The 18,711-nt window shown below is 49.7% G+C and overlaps 1 protein-coding gene across 1 annotated transcript in view; it reads left to right on the forward strand.

The window, feature by feature from the left end:
• The window catches only part of RYR3 (ryanodine receptor 3), a 521,285-nt gene that overhangs the window by 435,636 nt on the left and 66,938 nt on the right, over positions 1-18,711 (forward strand). Inside the window, exons 61-65 of the mRNA XM_037056141.1 lie at positions 2,058-2,107; positions 2,507-2,567; positions 4,299-4,537; positions 5,912-5,993; positions 13,285-13,415. Coding sequence (XP_036912036.1) covers positions 2,058-2,107; positions 2,507-2,567; positions 4,299-4,537; positions 5,912-5,993; positions 13,285-13,415 — 563 coding nt within the window. The remainder of the gene's footprint in view (positions 1-2,057; positions 2,108-2,506; positions 2,568-4,298; positions 4,538-5,911; positions 5,994-13,284; positions 13,416-18,711) is intronic.

The raw sequence follows: 18,711 nt of genomic DNA on the forward strand, positions 1-18,711 counted from the left end.
AGTGAGATATTCAGATAATCCAACAGAGGGCAGGTGTGTCTGTTTTCTTCACCTATGTTTTTTTTTAGATTATTAATTCATGGAAATGTAACATTTGTTCAGCCAGGCGCCTTTTGTCACGGCTGAAACACAACCTGAAGCCGACCAGCCTTGCAAATAGCTTTCAGCCCCAGCAGTGCCTTGCCGCGCGCACATTTCCAACCCCGCTGGTCTGCGGCCTCCACCCTCGCCCCACCTCTTCCAGCTCAGATACTTTTCACCAGAGCATTCCACACTCTCCTGAGATCCCTTTAATTTCTCACCTTCAAAACCTGAGGGGACTCTAAGGACAATGCTTCTAAAGTCCTGGGCACCCCAGGGGACAAGCCGGAGCCTGTGGAGATTTTCCTGGGCCAGGCTGGGGCACACCTGAGAAAGCGCTTCTCACGGGGGGTGGGGGGGACCATGTTAGCATTAGGATCAAGCAACCGCACCATCTGCTTCCGCCTGGAAAATGCTCTTTTGTATTTATGCAGAGCATGCGTTTATCTCAGCAGAAATAAGTGAGTTTATCAGCCCCCCTTCTAAAAACTAAGGGTGGTGTGAATTACAGGTGAGAAAACTAACGCACTGAGCCATGAGGCGGCTGCACCAGCAGCGCAGCCTGTCGGGGCAGAGCCCGGGGACTGGTATTCTCCCAGGCCGCCCCTCCCCCAACCCCGTGAGTTATCAGGTATATAGCTCTGGAAAAAGCAAACACAGTGGGAAAGGGGGAAAAGGAGCAGTCCACATTTAATTTCACACCAGCTGGCTGCCAAATTTCTATTCTCTTAAGTTCCAGGGCAGGGGTTCCAACTGATTTCTACTGCAAAAAAAAAAAAAAAAAAAATAGCAGATGACTAACCAGTAGGGACTTTGGCTGTGATTTCTGGAAGACAGCCCAGAAAGGCCCAGGGTATTCCTGAAAACCTCTGAAAGGTGAGCAAGTTTTCATCCCCACCAGTACTCAGGACGTATTTCTTCTCCACTCAAGCTGTCCTCTAACTTCAGACTCTGGCCCTGTGTAGGGCATGAAGCCCGCGACAAGCTATGAAGGAGAGACTGGGGAGGAATTCAGCTCAGCCTGACCGTGGGGTCCCGTGGCCAGTACCCAGCATTTCTAGTCAGCCTTCCCTCTTTCTGCTCCACCAGGAAGGACGGCTTTCTGAGGGGGTTGCCAGGCTCCTGTCGAGGTGTGCTAGTGTTGAGTACCCTCAGAGTTCTGGGTAACCTCCTCCCACCAACTGGAGACACAGGTGGGGTGGCGGCCTGGTGCCCCTGGCTGGGGTCCATCGGTAACACGTGTTTAGAAACGTGTGTGGGCTCCTTTCTAACTATACAAAGCCCTCCATTTGGCACTGTGAAAAGTAAAACAGTGAGACACAGCTGGATCTCCAAGGGCTTCCAGGGCAGAAAATAGGGGCAGAAAGCACAAACGCATAGTATGCAGGCTTTGCTGGCCTCCACGGACACAGTTAGGTCAGGCCCATCCATGAATGGGAAGTGACAATGAAAAGCAATCTCTTACATGTTTGGTTCAACACAGCATTGTCCAAACCTGAACCACTAACTTTCTTCCAGCCCCACCTTCTTACCCACCTCCCAGCAAAGCCCTCACACCCTAGTGAGGGCTGCAAAGCAGTTCGCCATCCACTGCAACAACGGAAACATGATGCCTCCTCCCAGAATCCCCATCTATTCCTGAATGTCATATCAATGAACATTTCAGCACATGGTACTCTGTGGTAAGGGATGGTTTGCAACAACTGTCTCTACAAAATACTACAACTGTTCCGGAAGGACTGTTTTCTGTAAGGGTGGAGCTGCCCATGAGGTATCTTTCATGACTCTCCAGCAAGAAGCCAAGAACAGCGTGTGTTCCTGGTGTGGTCCAGAGGCCTGTTTGAGAACACAGAGCATCTTCCCAGAGTGCCACTTGGCGCTCTTTGTTTTGCAGCAGCGGGGTGGGGGACCAGGGGAGGTACAAGTCAACCCTTGAGTCTGTGTGCCTCTCCGACTCACGCTCTTTTCTGCTTCAGCCTGTTCTGCAAACTTGCTGCTCTTGTTCGGCACAGGATTTCCCTCTTCGGTGAGTGAAAAGAGGCCTGCCACGGGCTGCCCTCCTCCCCGAACTCGCATTTCGCCTTTCTGTGTGTGTCTCCCACAGAACACCCGAGCCTGAGGACGAAGGTGTCACCTAAATTTGCCATAGATAATTGGTCTGAAGTATGATAAATGGCCTCTCTGTCCCTTTAACGGCTCTGATTTTCCACACCAGTGAATGTTTTCAGCTCTGCCTCCTACATTCATCATCAGGCGGATGTGTCAGGCCAGAGATGAATGCATTGTCCCTGAACAGAGACCTCGAGTGCTGGGTATCTGTGTATCGGTGGTTGATTATGCTGGGCTGTGGTTTGTGCATATTGATAAGATTGTGTTTGAAAGGCTGCATGGTTCGGAGAGTCACAGGTGATACTTTTGATTCTAGGGAGCGATTCTACTACAATGGTGAACTGCCTTCACATCTTAGCTCAGACGCTGGACACGAGGTAAGTCTGCCCAGGGTTTTCCAGTAGCTCCTCAACACTGGCGCTGTCCCCCAGGACTGCACTGGAGAGAGGCAGACAGGGAAAGGACAGATCTCACCCTGATGTTAGCACTTCTCCGTTTCCCTGTCCCCATACGGAGGGCCACGGCTAGGGCCTATGCTGAACGCTGAAAACCGAGCGTTGGCTCATTCTCGTCATCTCTTACTGAGAAGTTCACCTTCAGAAGACGAAATGTATAATGCGGCAAAGCGCCACTCTGTGCCTCATGCCCCACCAAAAAAGCAAGAGCTGCCTGATGGGTGGCAAGGCCGCCCCCTCCTGGGAGAGGGGAGCCATAGCTCTCTGTGGTGGCCCGGGGAAGGCCGTGGGGGGGGATGCGATTACCACAGTGCCAGAGATGGAGAATGAGCCCGAGGCCTGAGGACCCAGCAGGGAAGACAGCTGAACGGGAAAGGAAGTCATATGTGTGTACACTGATAATAGAAGTATTTTGAATATGAGGAGACAAAAGAGACAAGCCATGGGAACAGGCAGCTGACAGGGAGCTTTCTTTAGCACATTCATGTCCAAGTTGAGAAGACAACATCCATCCCAAATGCAGAACAGAGGCAGCAACCTGAGTGGCTGTGAGATGAAAATCCACTACAAAGAGTAGACACACACACACACACACACACACACTCATTCAAACTTAAGGGTAATTGGGAGTTTAGGGTTTCCAGAGAAACAATCATTGTGGAGATACTGGGACGGCACAAAGTTTGCAGGTCAGACCAAAGCCTCCCAAAGGGACTGAAATCCCTTGCAGCGGGGGCGAGGGAACTTTTCTCCCAGAAGCGTGGGACGCCTTGAGAGGGAGTCCATTTTTTAAAAAAAATTGTAGAGCAGTGTGTTTGATCCCCGTGCCTGAGAAAACCTGCGACAGGAAAGTTAGGGAGGTGGCAGGTCATGAAGACTTGCAGGACAGGAGCAAGTCTCGCTGACTTTCCTTGTTTTTATTTTTCTCATCAGTTGGATGATCGTGAAAATGCTGTAGATATAAACAAGCCTGTCATAATCCTATGAGTAAGATGTAGAATTATAGAAAATAATAGGTGACTTACTGGCTTTATTCCAATTCTAAGGTTTATAAATTATTCTTGTGAGTGAACCTCAGATATCCATAGCTAATCTTCAGGCCTGTATGGTTTTGTCAGTGAACTGCCTGAGCTGTCTGTTTTACAAGGGGCTGGCTTCCCTTCTCTCTCCCCTTTCTCCAAGTGAGGACCGCCCTGCGAGCTGGTAGAACTGTAAGCCCCAGGTAACTTACTCCTTTGTTCTTGCTCTCTAAGTAGTCCTGTATCATAGGAGGGCTGGCCTTTCTCACTAAGCTTTATAAAAGTTGTTTATCTCGTGGTGAGCTGCAAGAACTCCCCTTACTGTCCTTTTAATTATTTGAGGATGTAGCCACGATATGTGTAGCAGGTGGCCAATATCCGTTTCATTCTAAATCATCCTCTGTGTTTCCTGAGGAGTTGGACACAGAGTCCCTCAAACCGAGCATTCCCTCCTACTTTGTGGTCCAGGTTTCTCCTGGCCCTAACGACCCCCTCCACTTCTCCTGATACACATCGTCAGGTAACTGGAGTGTGAAATGTCTGCCCAGCTCGCACTGCAAGTCACCAGTTTCGAGAAGGCGGTTGGCCAAAGGTTCGGATTTTGCTTCTGGTTTTGAGCACTGTTTGCTTACAGGACCGTCATGAAGTCGGGCTCAGAGCTGGTGAAGGCCGGGTTACGAGCCTTCTTCGAAAACGCAGCGGAAGACTTAGAGAAGACTTCGGAGAACCTGAAGCTCGGGAAGTTTACGCACTCCAGAACGCAGATTAAAGGCGTCTCTCAGAACATTAACTACACCACGGTGGCGCTGCTCCCCATCCTGACGTCCATCTTTGAGCACGTGGCGCAGCATCAGTTTGGGGTGGATTTACTCTGTGAGTCAGACTGCCGTGTGCCGTGCGGGCATGAGCACGTGGTCACAGAGAGGAAGTGCGTGGCTCAGTCGCTGAGGCTGACCTTGAAGGGGGAGCAAAGAGACCATCATTCCACGCTTTTTTTCTTCTTAGATTTAAAAATCAAGTAGTAGACTCTGGGACAGGAAGCAATCCCCAAATTTGAGTATATAGTGTTTCATCTGTTCCTGCTACTATTCAGGACCAGAATTTTTCACTCACTGGTTTAGCTCCCAGCCTTCGTGCTCCTCTTCATTCGAACAGGTTATCTGGGTGATCCAGCCGGAGATAGAGGTTTGCTCCCAGGGTTTTTCAGACTCCAGTCTTCCTGTTAAGAAGCCCTAATTTATGCACAAAGTACCAGGAGCAGAGGAAAGCTGCTAAGATTTCCTTATCTGAGCCTTCGGAAGACGACAGTCGGTTGGTTTTATTGCAGTTTGCATCTAGTACCATGTAGAGACCCCTCACGCAGATATTCTGCCGCCGCCGCGCTGCCGTTTCACACATTAAATGTTGGCACAGGGTGTAATTTAATTTAGCCAGTTGTCAATAGCTAAGGCTGTGTCTTCCGTGTCCCTGAACGACTGAAAATCAGTTATTTCCATGGGGTTGGGGGATTGGTGGGGGAACATCTAAACTCGTTATTTTGTGTCATGGAAATAATACACCTCCTTGTTAAAAAATAAAAAACTAAATTGGTTCTCATTGTGCTAAATTAGTCCCTGCCTTGTTGTGAGCTCCAGATATTAACAAGAGCATGTAGCCTGCAGATTAACTTTGTGAGTTGCTAGGTGGAACATGCCCCCTTTTTTTTTAGTAAATGTGGCAAAATCATTATCTGATTGAATGGCCTTTTGAAAAACTTCCCTCAGAGAACTTGGGACAGGGGAACATGAGGAATTTTGCTCTATTTGCTCCCTCTCCAAAGAGGTGGGGACATTGTAGTAACTTCCTAGGAAATGAACAAAAGGCAAGGCTCATTCAAACTTCAGATTTCTCGAATTCTTCTTTTCAAAGCAAAGCAATGTTCCTCTCGATAAAATTTGGCTAGAGTGTTGCCCTCTATTGGGAAAAAAGTCTCAAATGAAGGACTCCTTGGTCCAGTGATCCTGTGACCCCATGCAGCGTGTCTTCCTCAGAGTGTTCCCGCCCAGCTCAGTAATTCGCATCTGGGTAGAAAGGGGCTGTGGGGAGGGGTGCGGGGAGGGGAGGGGGAGGAGCGAAAGATCTCTTCGGCTCTAGGTGATGTGGACATGTTTTTCCTGTGGGTAGACCCTGTTCGTGTGCAGGAGGTGGGGAGCTGTGGGGAGCTGTGACTGATCCGCAGTGATGGCCACTCTATTTTATTCTCTGCAGTGGGTGACGTGCAGATTTCATGCTACCACATACTGTGCAGTCTCTACTCCCTCGGGACGGGAAGGAACATCTATGTTGAAAGGTAATTAGTGCACAGAAGAGGCTAACACATTCCGGCTCAAGAAGATGTTAGCATCTTTTCAGTCCAGAAAAATCAAATGCTCCCTGAAATGGGATGGTGATTTTGAGCCCAGCTCATGAAATGTCTGTGGCAATACTAAGAAGTGTAATGATGCTATTGAGATTTGTGACTTTTGTGGAAATAGCTGGTAAAATGTATTTGGCTGGAAGAGCAGAATAGCCAAGCTAAAAAAATCTTGTACTACTGACTAAAAAATGTCAAAGAAATACCCAGTGCTTCATAATCACAGCTTCCCAAGAGCATCCCGAGTCCCTGGGGTTAAAGCTTGCTGAGAAGCTCAAGGGACATGAAGCCGTTGCTTTAGCGTTTAATGACTTTCCGTGTGATGCAGCCCTGGCCCCTGGCTGTTCTCGGCTGTCATGTTAACTGTAGTTTTAAACAAGGCCACACTTGGGAGGCGGAAATGCTATTCCACAATCTTGAACCTGAACAAACTGCTTTTCAGAGGGGCTTGGGTTTCAGCTTTGCTCTCTAATCTACCTGGAGCTACAGAAGCCCTTTGTGACCCCTGCTTTTCACCATCAAATGCCCATGTTGTGCTGTTCTGTTCTGTTTAAATGTACGGGGGTGATCGGAAAGATTAACACAGCAATAGCCAAACTCTGGCCTGAGTCTTATGCTAGGAAGAGTTTTTCTCTCCTTTTCTTTCTTTCTTGTTTTTTTGGTTTTTTTTTGTTTTTTTGTTTTTTTTTTGCCCTTTCAAATGAGGAAACTGGAAGGGATTCGACCTGAGCTTAAAATGAATCGAAACATTCCCTGGTAGCCGTGCCCCACATGCTCCATGCAACCAACTTAAGTCCTTGTTTTACCTCAGTACTTACATAAACTCTAATTGACATTTCTCCAAAAAGAAAAAGACTGGTTCCTTAAAGCACTAAAGAATGAATAACTGGAAATCATGCACTAGCAAGAAATGTCTGTATCTTCATTATCACAGTGACAAACAGCTTCTGCAGTCTGAGAAACTAACGACTGCTTTATATTGATTATGACTTTCATGTCTTATACTTGCACAGCCTTCCTTATTTTATGTGAAGTATGGGTACTTTTGTCATTGAGGGGTAGGAACTGGGCAAACAAAAGTTTTAATCATATTTTATAGCAAATCCACCAAAGAATTAATGTAAAATTTTTCATTTTTATGGAAGTTGGTCAAGAATTTCCCTTAGGGAAGATGTCTTCAATTCATTTTTCCCATGAAACATTTGCGAATATTTTCTCAGTGTCTTATTTTCTCATTTACTGTGTGTGTATGTGTTTATACAGTTTTTTGAAAAGCTTATGCATTATTCCCTTGGGGGGGGAAGGTCAAAGAAAGGTCAACTCTGAAATATCAGACCACAGAAAGATTGCTCTTCACATGGCTTTTTATTTTATTCATATATTCATTTCAGCTTTATTTCATATTGTGAATATCAGTGCTTGGGTTTCGTGCTCAGTGTGGGCAGAAGTCAGGCTGCAGAAGCACCCAAGCCAAGGCCGCTCCTGTGGTGTGACAGTTAATGCTTTATAACCCCAGGGCTGTCCTGCCACCCCCCCCCCCCCTTAACAACTTTTGTTTGCTTTCTTTGGTATTGTGAAAGTAAGACACTCTCAAGAGTTATTTCTCCCTTCTTTCCCTGCCGCCCTCTGACAAACACAGCACTGCCTTCCCTAACCCTCTGAGGTTGCTTTTCAGTGCCCTGCGGGCCCTGCTTCCGGCCCCCTCCCACCCCCCCCACCCCCCCATCCCCACCACGGCATGTTGTTTTCTCTCCTTAGCACCCTCTGGAATGTACATGAAGGGACTTTCAAAATTTCAAAGCCCCAGATAGGTGCAAGGCATAAGTGTGATTGCCGTGACGCCTTTGTCTCCCTGTGTCCCTGGCCATAGGCATGTGAGAAACAAGGTCTCTATCCATGGGAGCGAAACTGAGAGAATGACTTAGGAAGTAACAACAACTAAAATACAAATTGAACCCACCTCAGTCTGTCACCATTGACCGAGTACTGCCCATGAAAAATACTATACTAGATCAATAACCCCTAAGCAGGGAAGAAAAAAGGGTTTCCGTATCCATCGATAAACTCTTCAAGTAGATCCTTTGGTTGCCATGGAGCTGTTTGTGTAGCCCTTGCTCCGATTGGTCCACACCCACACTGCGCCCTGGGGGACACTAATGACCAGAGAAGCCTTGGAACAGCAGGCCTTTATGCAGCTCAGTCCCTCGGGGGCCTAGAGGCCAAGGTCATTCACTCTGGCATTTCACAGCCAGGAGCATTAATTGGCAGACTTCTGAGCCTTACATATGTAGAACTTTTAACGGAGAGGCCAGAACGGTTGTTTGTATTCCTCCTGGCCAGTGGCTAATTAGCATCATGGTGTGTTCCAGACCCGAAAAGGCCTGTTGTGAGCTTGTACAGACTCGGGTTTCTCAGCAGTTAATATCAGGGAGGAAGGGGACATGCATGTCCCTCAGGCCAGCGCAGCACTGGAAAACTGACTTTTGTCCTGAGGACTGCTTGTGTATGAGCCTGGCTTTCCTGGAAATCCACTTTCATGAGATCATGACTTTGATTTTGGTGAGAGAAAGAGAGAGAAGAACAATGGGTCAGTTCAGCACCGGGCAACACAGGGCCTGCCGCTCCCTGGGCTCACCTCCCCGGGCTGAAAATTTGCTCTCAGAGCTGATGCTCCTCACCATCCCCGATTTCTGCCCAGGGACTTTTTTTCTTCAATGCCCCCCTGTAGCATGTCTTTCCCCACCACAATTTAGTTCTTTATTTCCTCCTTCTCCTCAAAATGCCAGGCTGAGGAGAGGACATACAGTGTTTCTCCTCATTGGCCACTGTGGTTGGTAAAAACAGCGAAACTGTAGACCAAAAAGAACAAAACTCCTGTCGCACATCCTACTTGATGTCAACAGGCCCTCACCTCACTGAGGGAATTGGTCTAAAATAATGTCTGTCTGCTTACGCTTTTCCACTGCCTGGACTTGAGCAAAGCATGGGAGTAATTGGGGGAAAGCTGGTGAGAAGGAATGTGCAGTGGGAAACGGGACCGGCCTGCGGCCTGCTTGGGCTGAAGCAGCCTTGGGTGAGGCTTCCTAGAGAGCAAGCCTGCTCTCTGTAGTCCCCTCGTCCCACTCTGTCCCCTTCCACTGCTCATGCAGCCTCCCACTGGGGCCCGCAGCTGTTGCATTCACCAACCGCGAGAACAAATGTCGGAGACTTTCGGGGTTCCAAAGATGTTACTTTATTGGCCAAGTTTAACCTGCGCAGGGGTGAACTCTCCAAAGTGTCCAGCGACACGGTGCCCGCAAGGGCTGCAAATGAGAGTCGCGCCAAACCTTACAGGCTTAGGGTTTTATAGAGGCGCGCAAGCAAGCTGGATACAGAAGCAGATGTGGCGGTTAGCGGTTGGCTCAGGGGCACAATAGGGTTACTGATCATTGGTGAGTTAACTCGTGCACTGGCTCGTGCTCCTTTACCTGGTTGGTCAGTTGAGCTCATGCACAGGGGCTGCACTGGCTCGTGCTCCTTTACCTGATTGGTCAGTTGAGCTCGTGCACAGGGGCAAAATTTCCCTCCCTAGGAACTGTCCAGATGGCTATCTGCCTGACTAACCTTTGCTCTTAACCCACATCCTGGAACACACCCCGCTCTTTGGGCGTGTCCCGGAGCCTCTTTGCGTTAGTTAGTGAAACACCTTTTGCTTCCTTACAGCTATGTTCTGGCTAGTTCCCCTTGCCCTCAACACAGCGTTAACACACAGGGCCCAGAGGACTGGCTCGGTCCAAGGGCTGCCGCTGTACCCCCAGAGCAGACCTGGACTGGGATGAGGGAGTGGAGGAGGGGTGAGCAGCCGGACCCTCAACAGAAGGACCAGGCTGTGCCATTTGCTAAGAAGTGACTTGCCCACCTGAGGACATTCTTGCTTGCTGGAGGCTGGTTTTAAACTCATCTGCTCAAATACTTCATGGACAAATGAGCTGTCTGCTGGTCCCCTACCAGCCGAGCCTAAGAAGATAGAAGATAAGGAATAAATCCATATTTATTAATGGTCCTTTAAAGTAATCAAAAGGCCACTTTTTAATCAGTTTAATAACTTGACTAAATATTGTGTGGGGCTTCCAAGGAATACACAGCTTTCTACCAACTCGCTCCCCCACCCCCGCCCTCCTCCCTCCCTCTAGCCCAGCAGATTCCTCCAGCATCTCAAGCAGAACAGTTTTCTGTACAGAAGTCCCCTCTTTTCCGTGGGGGATACATTCCCCGCCCCCACTGGATGTCTAAACCACTGGTAGTACCAAACCCTATATATGCCGTGCGTTTTCCTCTACGTACATGCCTGAGATAAATTTTACTTTGTAAATTAGGCACAGTAAGAAATGAAGAACAATAACTAACAGTAAAGTAGAATGATTGCAACGACCTGCTACAATGCCAGTTATGTGAGTGTGGCACCGTTAGGGAAAATACGGGCTACTCGACCACAAGCCCCACAACGCCGTGAGAGCCCGTGTGATAACCAGGGCCTGCTAAGGGGCTAACAGGTGGGAGGCTCGGCAGCGTGGAGGTTCTGGACAGAGGGGTGATTCATGACCCAGCAGGGGTGGAGCCGGACGGGGCCAGATTTCAGCACACTACTCAGAACAGCATGCAGTTTGAAGTCTGCGACTTTGTATTTCTGGAATTTTTTAGTTAATAGCTTCAGACGGTAGGTAACTAAACCCTCGGAGAGATGTGATTTTATCGCACTGCTTCAGGGTCCCACCCTTCCTCTGTATTCTGTGAGAAAGGACTTTCACCACCTGCGGACAAAGGCCAGCGCTGTCCGGCTCACTCCTCGGGGAGCTCTGGCCCCCCTGGGCACTCCCCCCACCTAGAAAGTGCTTGTTACCCGTGGCCAGACACCCTGCAGTTTGGACATTCTGGCATTTCCCTGGGGCTGCCACCCCGATGTGTTGGCTGTTGCCATTGTGAAGGGCAGGTAACACAGCCTTGGGTGCAGGTTTTTGGTGGGAGCGGAAGGGAACCCGAGGGCGGAATGCCTCTCAGTTTCCACACTAGTGGGGCAAACATTTGCTCTTGGCTGTAAGTGTGCCCTCTCTCACTGGCAGTTTTCTCTGTGGTGCTTCTGTAACATCCCCCAAAAGGTAGCCTTCGACCCCCAGTGTCCAGGGATGTCGCTTGTGGGCTTCGTAGACACAGTATCCGTTGTCAGCTTGAGCTGATCAGTCACAAGCATATGGCTTACACACCATATGCCCTTCCAGTGCTCAATTCTGGACCTGGTGTCCACATTTCCCACTAGTGATCTTGGTTTTGTGGTCTAACAAAGGACTCAGTGTGTGGTGTTTTTTGAAGAAATCTTTCTCCTTATATGGAAGTGATATCCATGTGAAATTCCCGGGACAGGCGTGTGGTCTGTCCATGATTGAACACCAATAAGGGGCTAAGAGAAGATAGTTACGGGTGAGAACCAGCTGGCTCTGGTCTCTCATTCATCAGGAAGCACCAGATACCAGCCCCCAGACAGGGCTCTCCAGCCAGCACTGACACTGCTGTCTCGCCAGCAGAGAGGGCCTGCTGGGTTAGAGAGTGCGGCTCCACGGCAGAGCCCAGGTCTGCCTGGGGGAAGCCCTGTTTCGGTGCCAGCGCCGCACTGCCCAGCCAGTGGCGGGTTCCTGTGCCTCGCACCTGGAGACTGGGCCATCCCACAAGCAAGACAAGTTCTCTCTGTTGGAGAACTGGAAGTCCGAGCTAGGAATCCCAAGCGCTTTATTTTTGTTCGGTTGCTTGTTTCAGAGAAAGACTCAAAACCCAGAGCTTAGTACATGGTGGGCACTCAAACATTTGTGAAAGGAAGAGATGGAAGTAGTAGGTGGCAGAGGTCTGTCCTCAAGTCAAGCCGTATGTTTAGGACCTCTTGTTACAGGGCAGGTATTTTATGGTGGGGGCGGCTTCCCACGAGTCCCCCCGTGTGCCACGGATGAGAATGAATCATGACCAGTACATGATGTGGTCTGCCTGGGGAGGAGGGGTGGCCATTTTCCCTGCTGGGAAAAGGCCATGGGCTGGTGGCCAGTTTCTCAGGGGAAAAAGGCCAGCTGCGGCCTTTCTCCAAGGAGAAAAGGCCCCGAGGCCCCTGCTCCATAGCCTTTGATTGGATTGTAATACACAGGGATACATACAGGGTGGTAAGGATCAAACAGTAGATAACATTTCAGAGAAATCTGAGGGCTTAGTTTGAGTCAGAGTCTGTCAGGAACAGAGTTTTAGAGTTTCCTGCTCGAACCCTTAACATATGAATGAAAACTCTCTTAGCAGAGCAGATTTCACAGGTTTATCAGGAAGTCTTTGTGATGCCAGATTCTTCCCCAGGACACGCTCTAGTGAGGCCAGGAGCTGCACCTCTCCCCAACAGGTATTCAGGCTTAAGGGGATTAGAGCCAGGAAGCGCTTCTCCCAGAGAACATGGGGACTCGGGCTATGTCAAAGCCGGTGGGGCCAGAGTCCATTGTTCTTTGTTGCAGCCCCCCAAGTCCTTCCACGAAGGCCTCCCACGTGATCGAGTCTGGCTTAGGTTGCCCCCCACCCCTGTGAGGGGTCTTACCAGTCATTGACTTCCAACCAAGCTTTGTGGGGCAGGGAGAGGAAACTGAGGCAGCATTTGCTACCAGAGACAAGCTTTGTCTCCTGCGGCTCGCATTCCAAAGGTCATCCCTCACCCTTAGCCACAGAGGGTGGGGATACAATTCCTAAAACCCCGCAGAGCGGTCTACAACATTTTATTTTGTGTCTAATACGTGATTTTCACCCCTTATCTAGTATTCCCACTGGTGACCGCAGGCTCCATCCACGGTAGGGAACAGACACAGAGAAATTACACAAAAGATTCCAAAACATTTTGAAAACAAGGAGGATCAGATTCGATGTGGATGTCCGCAAAACTTGCTCTCAGATATGCTGGGAGAAAAGAACAAGGTGACATAGTATATTATATCACCTTAGCCAGTTAATAACTAGGTTCCAAGTAGTGAGACCAGTGCAAACTGTTGGTGAGTGTCCAGTAGTAGGTGGGGGAGAAAGAAGTGCCTGCAGCCTCACTGAGCCCAGGGCCGACGGATGCCAGTGGAGTAATCGATGGGCACACAGCCTGAGACATCCTGGGGAAGGGGCCTGGCCCACCAGCGCAGGGGGCCAGCATGTGAGCGGCAGCACTTGTAAATGGATTTCTTGTTTCTAGACAACGTCCTGCCCTTGGAGAATGTCTGGCTTCCCTGGCAGCTGCCATCCCAGTGGCGTTCCTGGAGCCCACCCTTAACCGCTACAACCCACTCTCGGTCTTCAACACCAAAACCCCCAGGGAGAGATCTAGTAAGTATCTTCCCACAGTAACACGCCCTGTGCTGAGAAGAGAGCGGCAGGGAGGGGAGGCCACACGGGCCGGGGCAGCAGCCCTCCAGCACTGCTGGGTCCTGGGATCCGGGGTGGGCAGGTTGGGGGCAGGAGGTCAACGCCCATCTCCATCTCACTGGAAGAATGGGCATGGGCAGGTCCTTTGTGCTCATTCAGCTTTGGCTCCTTCCTCTATAAAATGAGGAGACAGCGTAGTTCATTTCTAAATCTCTTCCAATCTAAAACCCCAGGTTCTCTCACTGACCCTGGGTTTTAACTTCTCCTGCATCTGGAGACGTGACGACTCATTCACAGTTCCTCTCCAGAGTGTCAACAGAAGGGGCACATCTGCGCTAATAGCCTAATTAAGCTCTTCGAGTCTCAGGAGAGACTCTGTTTCCAAGGGTGATGACCACATGTTCTCCCTCTGCATGGAAAATAAAGCATCTCCCTCTGCCTCGGAAAACACCAGAAGGAATTGGAATTATACGTGAAACAAAATCAAACCAGAGCACCGATGCACCAAGTCCTAGGGCAGCTGTTCTAGGACTTAGGAAGCACCATTTCATTGCAACACGGTCACACCCACTCATGGTTACACCCACCGGTTTGCATGTCGTCTGTGACTGCACTAGCGCTATGTCGGGAAGGAAAATAATGTTCCCTCTCTCCTGCATTATTCTTGGCTAAAACTCCCCCGTGGAAAAGACAGATTGAAGGAGAAAAAAGGAAACCATTTGAATCACCTGCATGCGTGTGCATACAGGAGCCCCACTAAGATGTGAGACTGGAGAGGTAGCCAGAGGACTGAGCCTTAAATAACAGCCTGACAAGGGAAGGGATTAGTCAGGGTGCGGGGCCTCAGAGAAAGAAGGCGACTCACAGGCAGGCCAGAAGAGGAAATGTCTGTGAGCCAAGCTGCCCTGCTGTTCAGATGTGTCTCCAGTGAAAAAGTTATGTTCGGTAATAGGTCTCCTCCTGGTAGGCTGCCTTTCTGATGTAAATTCCCTCTATAAATGTACAGTTCTTTGACAAAGGGTAAGTGCTACTCTTTTTTCAGAGCTTCTTTGTGCAGTTTCTTAAAAATAATGAACTCAAAGTAATCTCTGAGCCGAAGAGGCAGGTGTGCAGGGGCCCAGTCTGCCCCTCCCACTCCAGCGGCAGACCACCCAGCCTGCAATGCAGAGAGCATTTGCTCCCCGGCCCCTTATGGAAAGGCGCTCCGCTCCCTCTTCTAGAAGAACACAGAGCTGGAATGCAACGCAGGCTGCAAAGGGCTCGTGGAGGGGGAAGGGAGAGTCCTCACACACGGATCATGGCGATCCTGCTACAGGGCCATGGGGTGGAGGAGCTCCACGCAGGACCCTTGAATCCACTAGACAGAACTGCAATGATCTGGTGGAGCAAAAGTTACCACAGGGCGGGCCTCATCAATATTCACAAAAAGGAAAAACCATACTGAACGGCTCACACCAGAGCCATCCTATTCAGAGCCATTGATACACCGGCAGCGACTGGGCGGCACGATGATCCCACTCAGTGTGGGCTCCCTTCGCAGACTGCCGTGGGGTCCTACAGGGGAGAGTCCCAAGAGAGTGGGGTTCATGCTCCACTCCTCTTCGTTCGTTAGCAGTCTTTCCATCTAAGAAGGCAGAGAGCAGAGCCATGGTGGATTTGTTCCCGCTTGCTTTTGCTACTTCAGGTAAAAGAAATCCCTTGGCCCCAGGAATGATCACCAGGACAATGTAGACAAGGCACTCTGTAACATTCTTTTCCTGAGCTAGAACACAATAGACACTAGTGTTCTCGGGGCTGGTTACAGGAGAAACATTGCTGAGATGCCTCCACTTTCCAAAGTTTCGTATGAAATCTCTTAGGTCCCCAGTACCCTCAGCTTCATCTCACCCTTTCTCCCCTTTCTGGGACTAGCAAAAGTATTTCCAACCTTGTTTTCTTTCCCCACCCTCTCCTGATTCTAAATGAGTCACGTCTTGCAGCGAGTGGGAGCAGAACGACAGAGCAGGCTCTGGTAACACTGAAAAGGGGCCGTGACAGCGGTAGGCACGTGCCAGCCCGAGGGGCGCTCCCCAGAAGGTCAGGGCTCAGGCAGGAGTGCCGGACTGTACACACTCATTCTGCGCCACCCGTGATTCAAGCAGTGGTGTGTCTTTGTCTCTGTATCACCGATGGGTAGACCTGAACCTTGGGAAAGAGAGAGACCTACTCTGCTCTTGGGCTCATAGAGGGGCAGCAGCAGGCAAATGGGGAACTTGACCATGACAGACACAGGAAACCCTGTGTTGTTCCCTGGATTGGCTTTGGGATGGAAGGGAACAATGGCTCTCTCCCATTGTTTTCCTTCTCAAGAGCTAAATGAGAAACGTTCCTTCTTATTTCACCTATTTTTACATTGATTTAATAAGACATGTTCGTAAATAAAAAATAAGCGCCCATCATCGCATACCGCACGTCGGAGAAAAGAGACAAGCTTGTGATTGGAGATGACACAGTCCTTCTTCCATCAGTGGGGCATCCGCATACTGTGGGACTCAGTACCCCAGGCCCCCAGGCCCGTGTTTTCCATCATTTAATTAATCAGTGATGGAATGCTGATCCGTGTGTGGCTCTTGAAAAGTAGAGTGCGCATGGATATGTATCTGGGTAACCAGGTTCGTCTGGAGCCAGAGGATGACTGATGTCTTCAGAGACTCTAGGGAGGTGGCCTTCGTTCATTATATCAAGTGGATGCCCAAGGGATCAAGAAGGGGCAGGAACAGACAGGTGACAAACGATGTGGGCCTTTGATTTAGAAATGCAGTATGAACTGATTTGTCACGCCTTCGGTCAACTGGACATCTCTATCAATTTCTATTAACTTAGCGTTCTTGACAGCAGTTACTCCTATTAGTAACTCTTCTCCCCTGTAAGATCCTGGCACATTTTCTGACTCATCCAAAAGTTATTAAGATGTACCTAGAAAAGGCTTAACACGGTTACGTGACAGTTGTTCAAAACTAGATAAAAATCTGTGGTTATGTGTGGCTGTAGTCCCTTGATCAGAATATTAGGTTGGCCAAGCATCCTGGTCGCCTCTGGTTTACTCTGCACACCGGAACCGGGATGATCACCCAGAAGGAAGGGGGTCCAGCTCCCACGTGAGCTCTGCCTCTGCTGCACGGGAGCGATGCTCTCAGATGCCGTCTTCCTAAGGGAGGAGCTGCTCAGGGAAGAAAACGCAACTGCAACGCCTGACTCTGTGGTCCTCAAACCCTCGCATATACCAGAACCACTCGGCAGGCTCCCTAGAAGAAAGACTGCTGAGTCCTGCCCCTAAGCTTCCAGTTCATTGGGTCCGGAGCCAGAAGGTCCCCTTGCGGCTCTGCTGCGGCTGCTAGCGGGAGGACCTTCGCTTTGGGAGCCAATGATCTAGACCAGTGATTCCAACCCGTGTGCTGCAAGAGGCCCACCGCGGTGCCACAGGAAGTTTTAAACACACAGCGCCTCACTGTTCAGTCAGGGCACTGGCTTCTTTTCCCTTAGAGTGTCAATTTTTTTAAATGACAGCCAATACAACAATAGCCATCCTGTGTGAATGAACAGAAATGTTACCTATTTTTTTGTCAGACCGACAAAAAACTGTATTTTTTGGTGTGAGGGAAAATTTTGGTAATTCATCTGTGTGCGCCAGGGATGAAAAAGGTTGGAAATGGCAGATCTAGAAAAGGAAAGGGCAGCATGTTCAATGATCCCACACGACGGCCGTGTCTGAGTCTGATAGGGCCCGACTGAGGCTGTTTTCCAGGTAGATAATTCAGCAGCTTTCATTCTGTGGTTTTATTATGTGGCATTTGAAGTTCCAAACACCATCTGAATGACAAATGTTTCCTCTAGTCAAGGACCAATGACATATAAATAACTTTTAAAGGTCATTATAATGACTCCAGTGTAGAAACCTCAAGCAACCGTTTTTCTTAGGGAAAAAAAGAGTTTGTGATGATGTATTGTCTGTGTGCCATTTACACACACACACACACACACACACCTCACCCCCCCACCCCACCCCCCGCGTCTTCTCATTTATAGTTTTACAGCCGACGGTTGTAAACTTCAGTCGCATCTGTGGCAGTCCGCACTATTGTGTGCAGAGCTGGAGGGTAGAGAGTTTGACTTCTCTCTTTACCTATTTATTCTGATGCTATTTGTGTAGCACTGTTTGTTTGTGAGAGTCTCCCCTTTGCTAAAGGGTACAGGCTAGACTTGGTCTCTGCAAATGGCCTGCACTGGCATTGTCTGTCCTGTGTCACCCCCTTCCACTGTGACTCACGGGAGTTCGGTGTTCTTTGGCTTCCACACTGGGAACCCTCTTGAATGGTCTGGATTTTCAATGACAGCAGTCCATTCTTGGCATCCAAGGAAAGGAGATCTTGAGCCTTCTACTCACCCACAGGCCGTGGACACAGCAGAGAATCAGCCCCGGGGAAAGCCGGGGAAGACTCACGCGGCTGCTCTAGAGCAGGGAGCCCCTCCGGGTCCATCGCTTTGCCACACGCCGCCATCCAGGGGACCCACGTGTCTCAGCGACAGGCTCGTTATCTCCAGGAGAGCCAGGGTTATCCTGTCGGTCTGCTCTGAGCAGTACAACTGTGAGAGAAATCAAAACAGTCCCTTTCCGTTGGGCAGTGTTTCTGAGGACCCGAGAATTCGCTGTGGCCTCTTACACATTAGCTCTTCGAGTCCTGTGGGCCTAAAGTCTAGAGCAGACTTCCCACCAGCATTAGCATCCCTGGCAAAGGGCCTGCAGGCATAACCCACTTCACTGAGCACAAACTTATTATTGGAAGTCTCCCGCTTTGTCTTCTGGAATTCATGAGAAGGTTGCATTTTACTTCTAGTATCAAAAATCAGTTTCTCCGACCTTCCAGTGGAGGTGATGTTCTGGGAGAATGCTCCACATTTTCCACATTTTCCTATGGCTTCTCAGACTCCTGGCCCCTGTGGCACCAGATCCTTCAGCCCCAGTGAGAGAAGTCTGGCCTCAGGGTGTCGTCCGTGCCCTGCCCCGCCCCCTGCAGGCCTAGGTGGACGCTGTGGGGAGCAGGGAGATAAGCAGAAGCACCCGCAGAGCTTTGGGCTCGTGCTTCTTTCTCAACCAGCCCATGTCCCTTCGCTCAGGGCCCTTTATCTTCTCACCTCTCAGGAACCTCAGGGTGCTCTGGTCTCTCCTCCCAGCTTGGGAGAAAGAGTGTCCTTTTTCCTTAAGAAGAGCAGGTCAGCT

Source organism: Sturnira hondurensis, unplaced genomic scaffold (assembly GCF_014824575.4).
Source record: "Sturnira hondurensis isolate 20B ecotype Veracruz unplaced genomic scaffold, ASM1482457v3 Scaffold0008782, whole genome shotgun sequence".
Lineage (NCBI taxonomy): Eukaryota > Metazoa > Chordata > Mammalia > Chiroptera > Phyllostomidae > Sturnira > Sturnira hondurensis.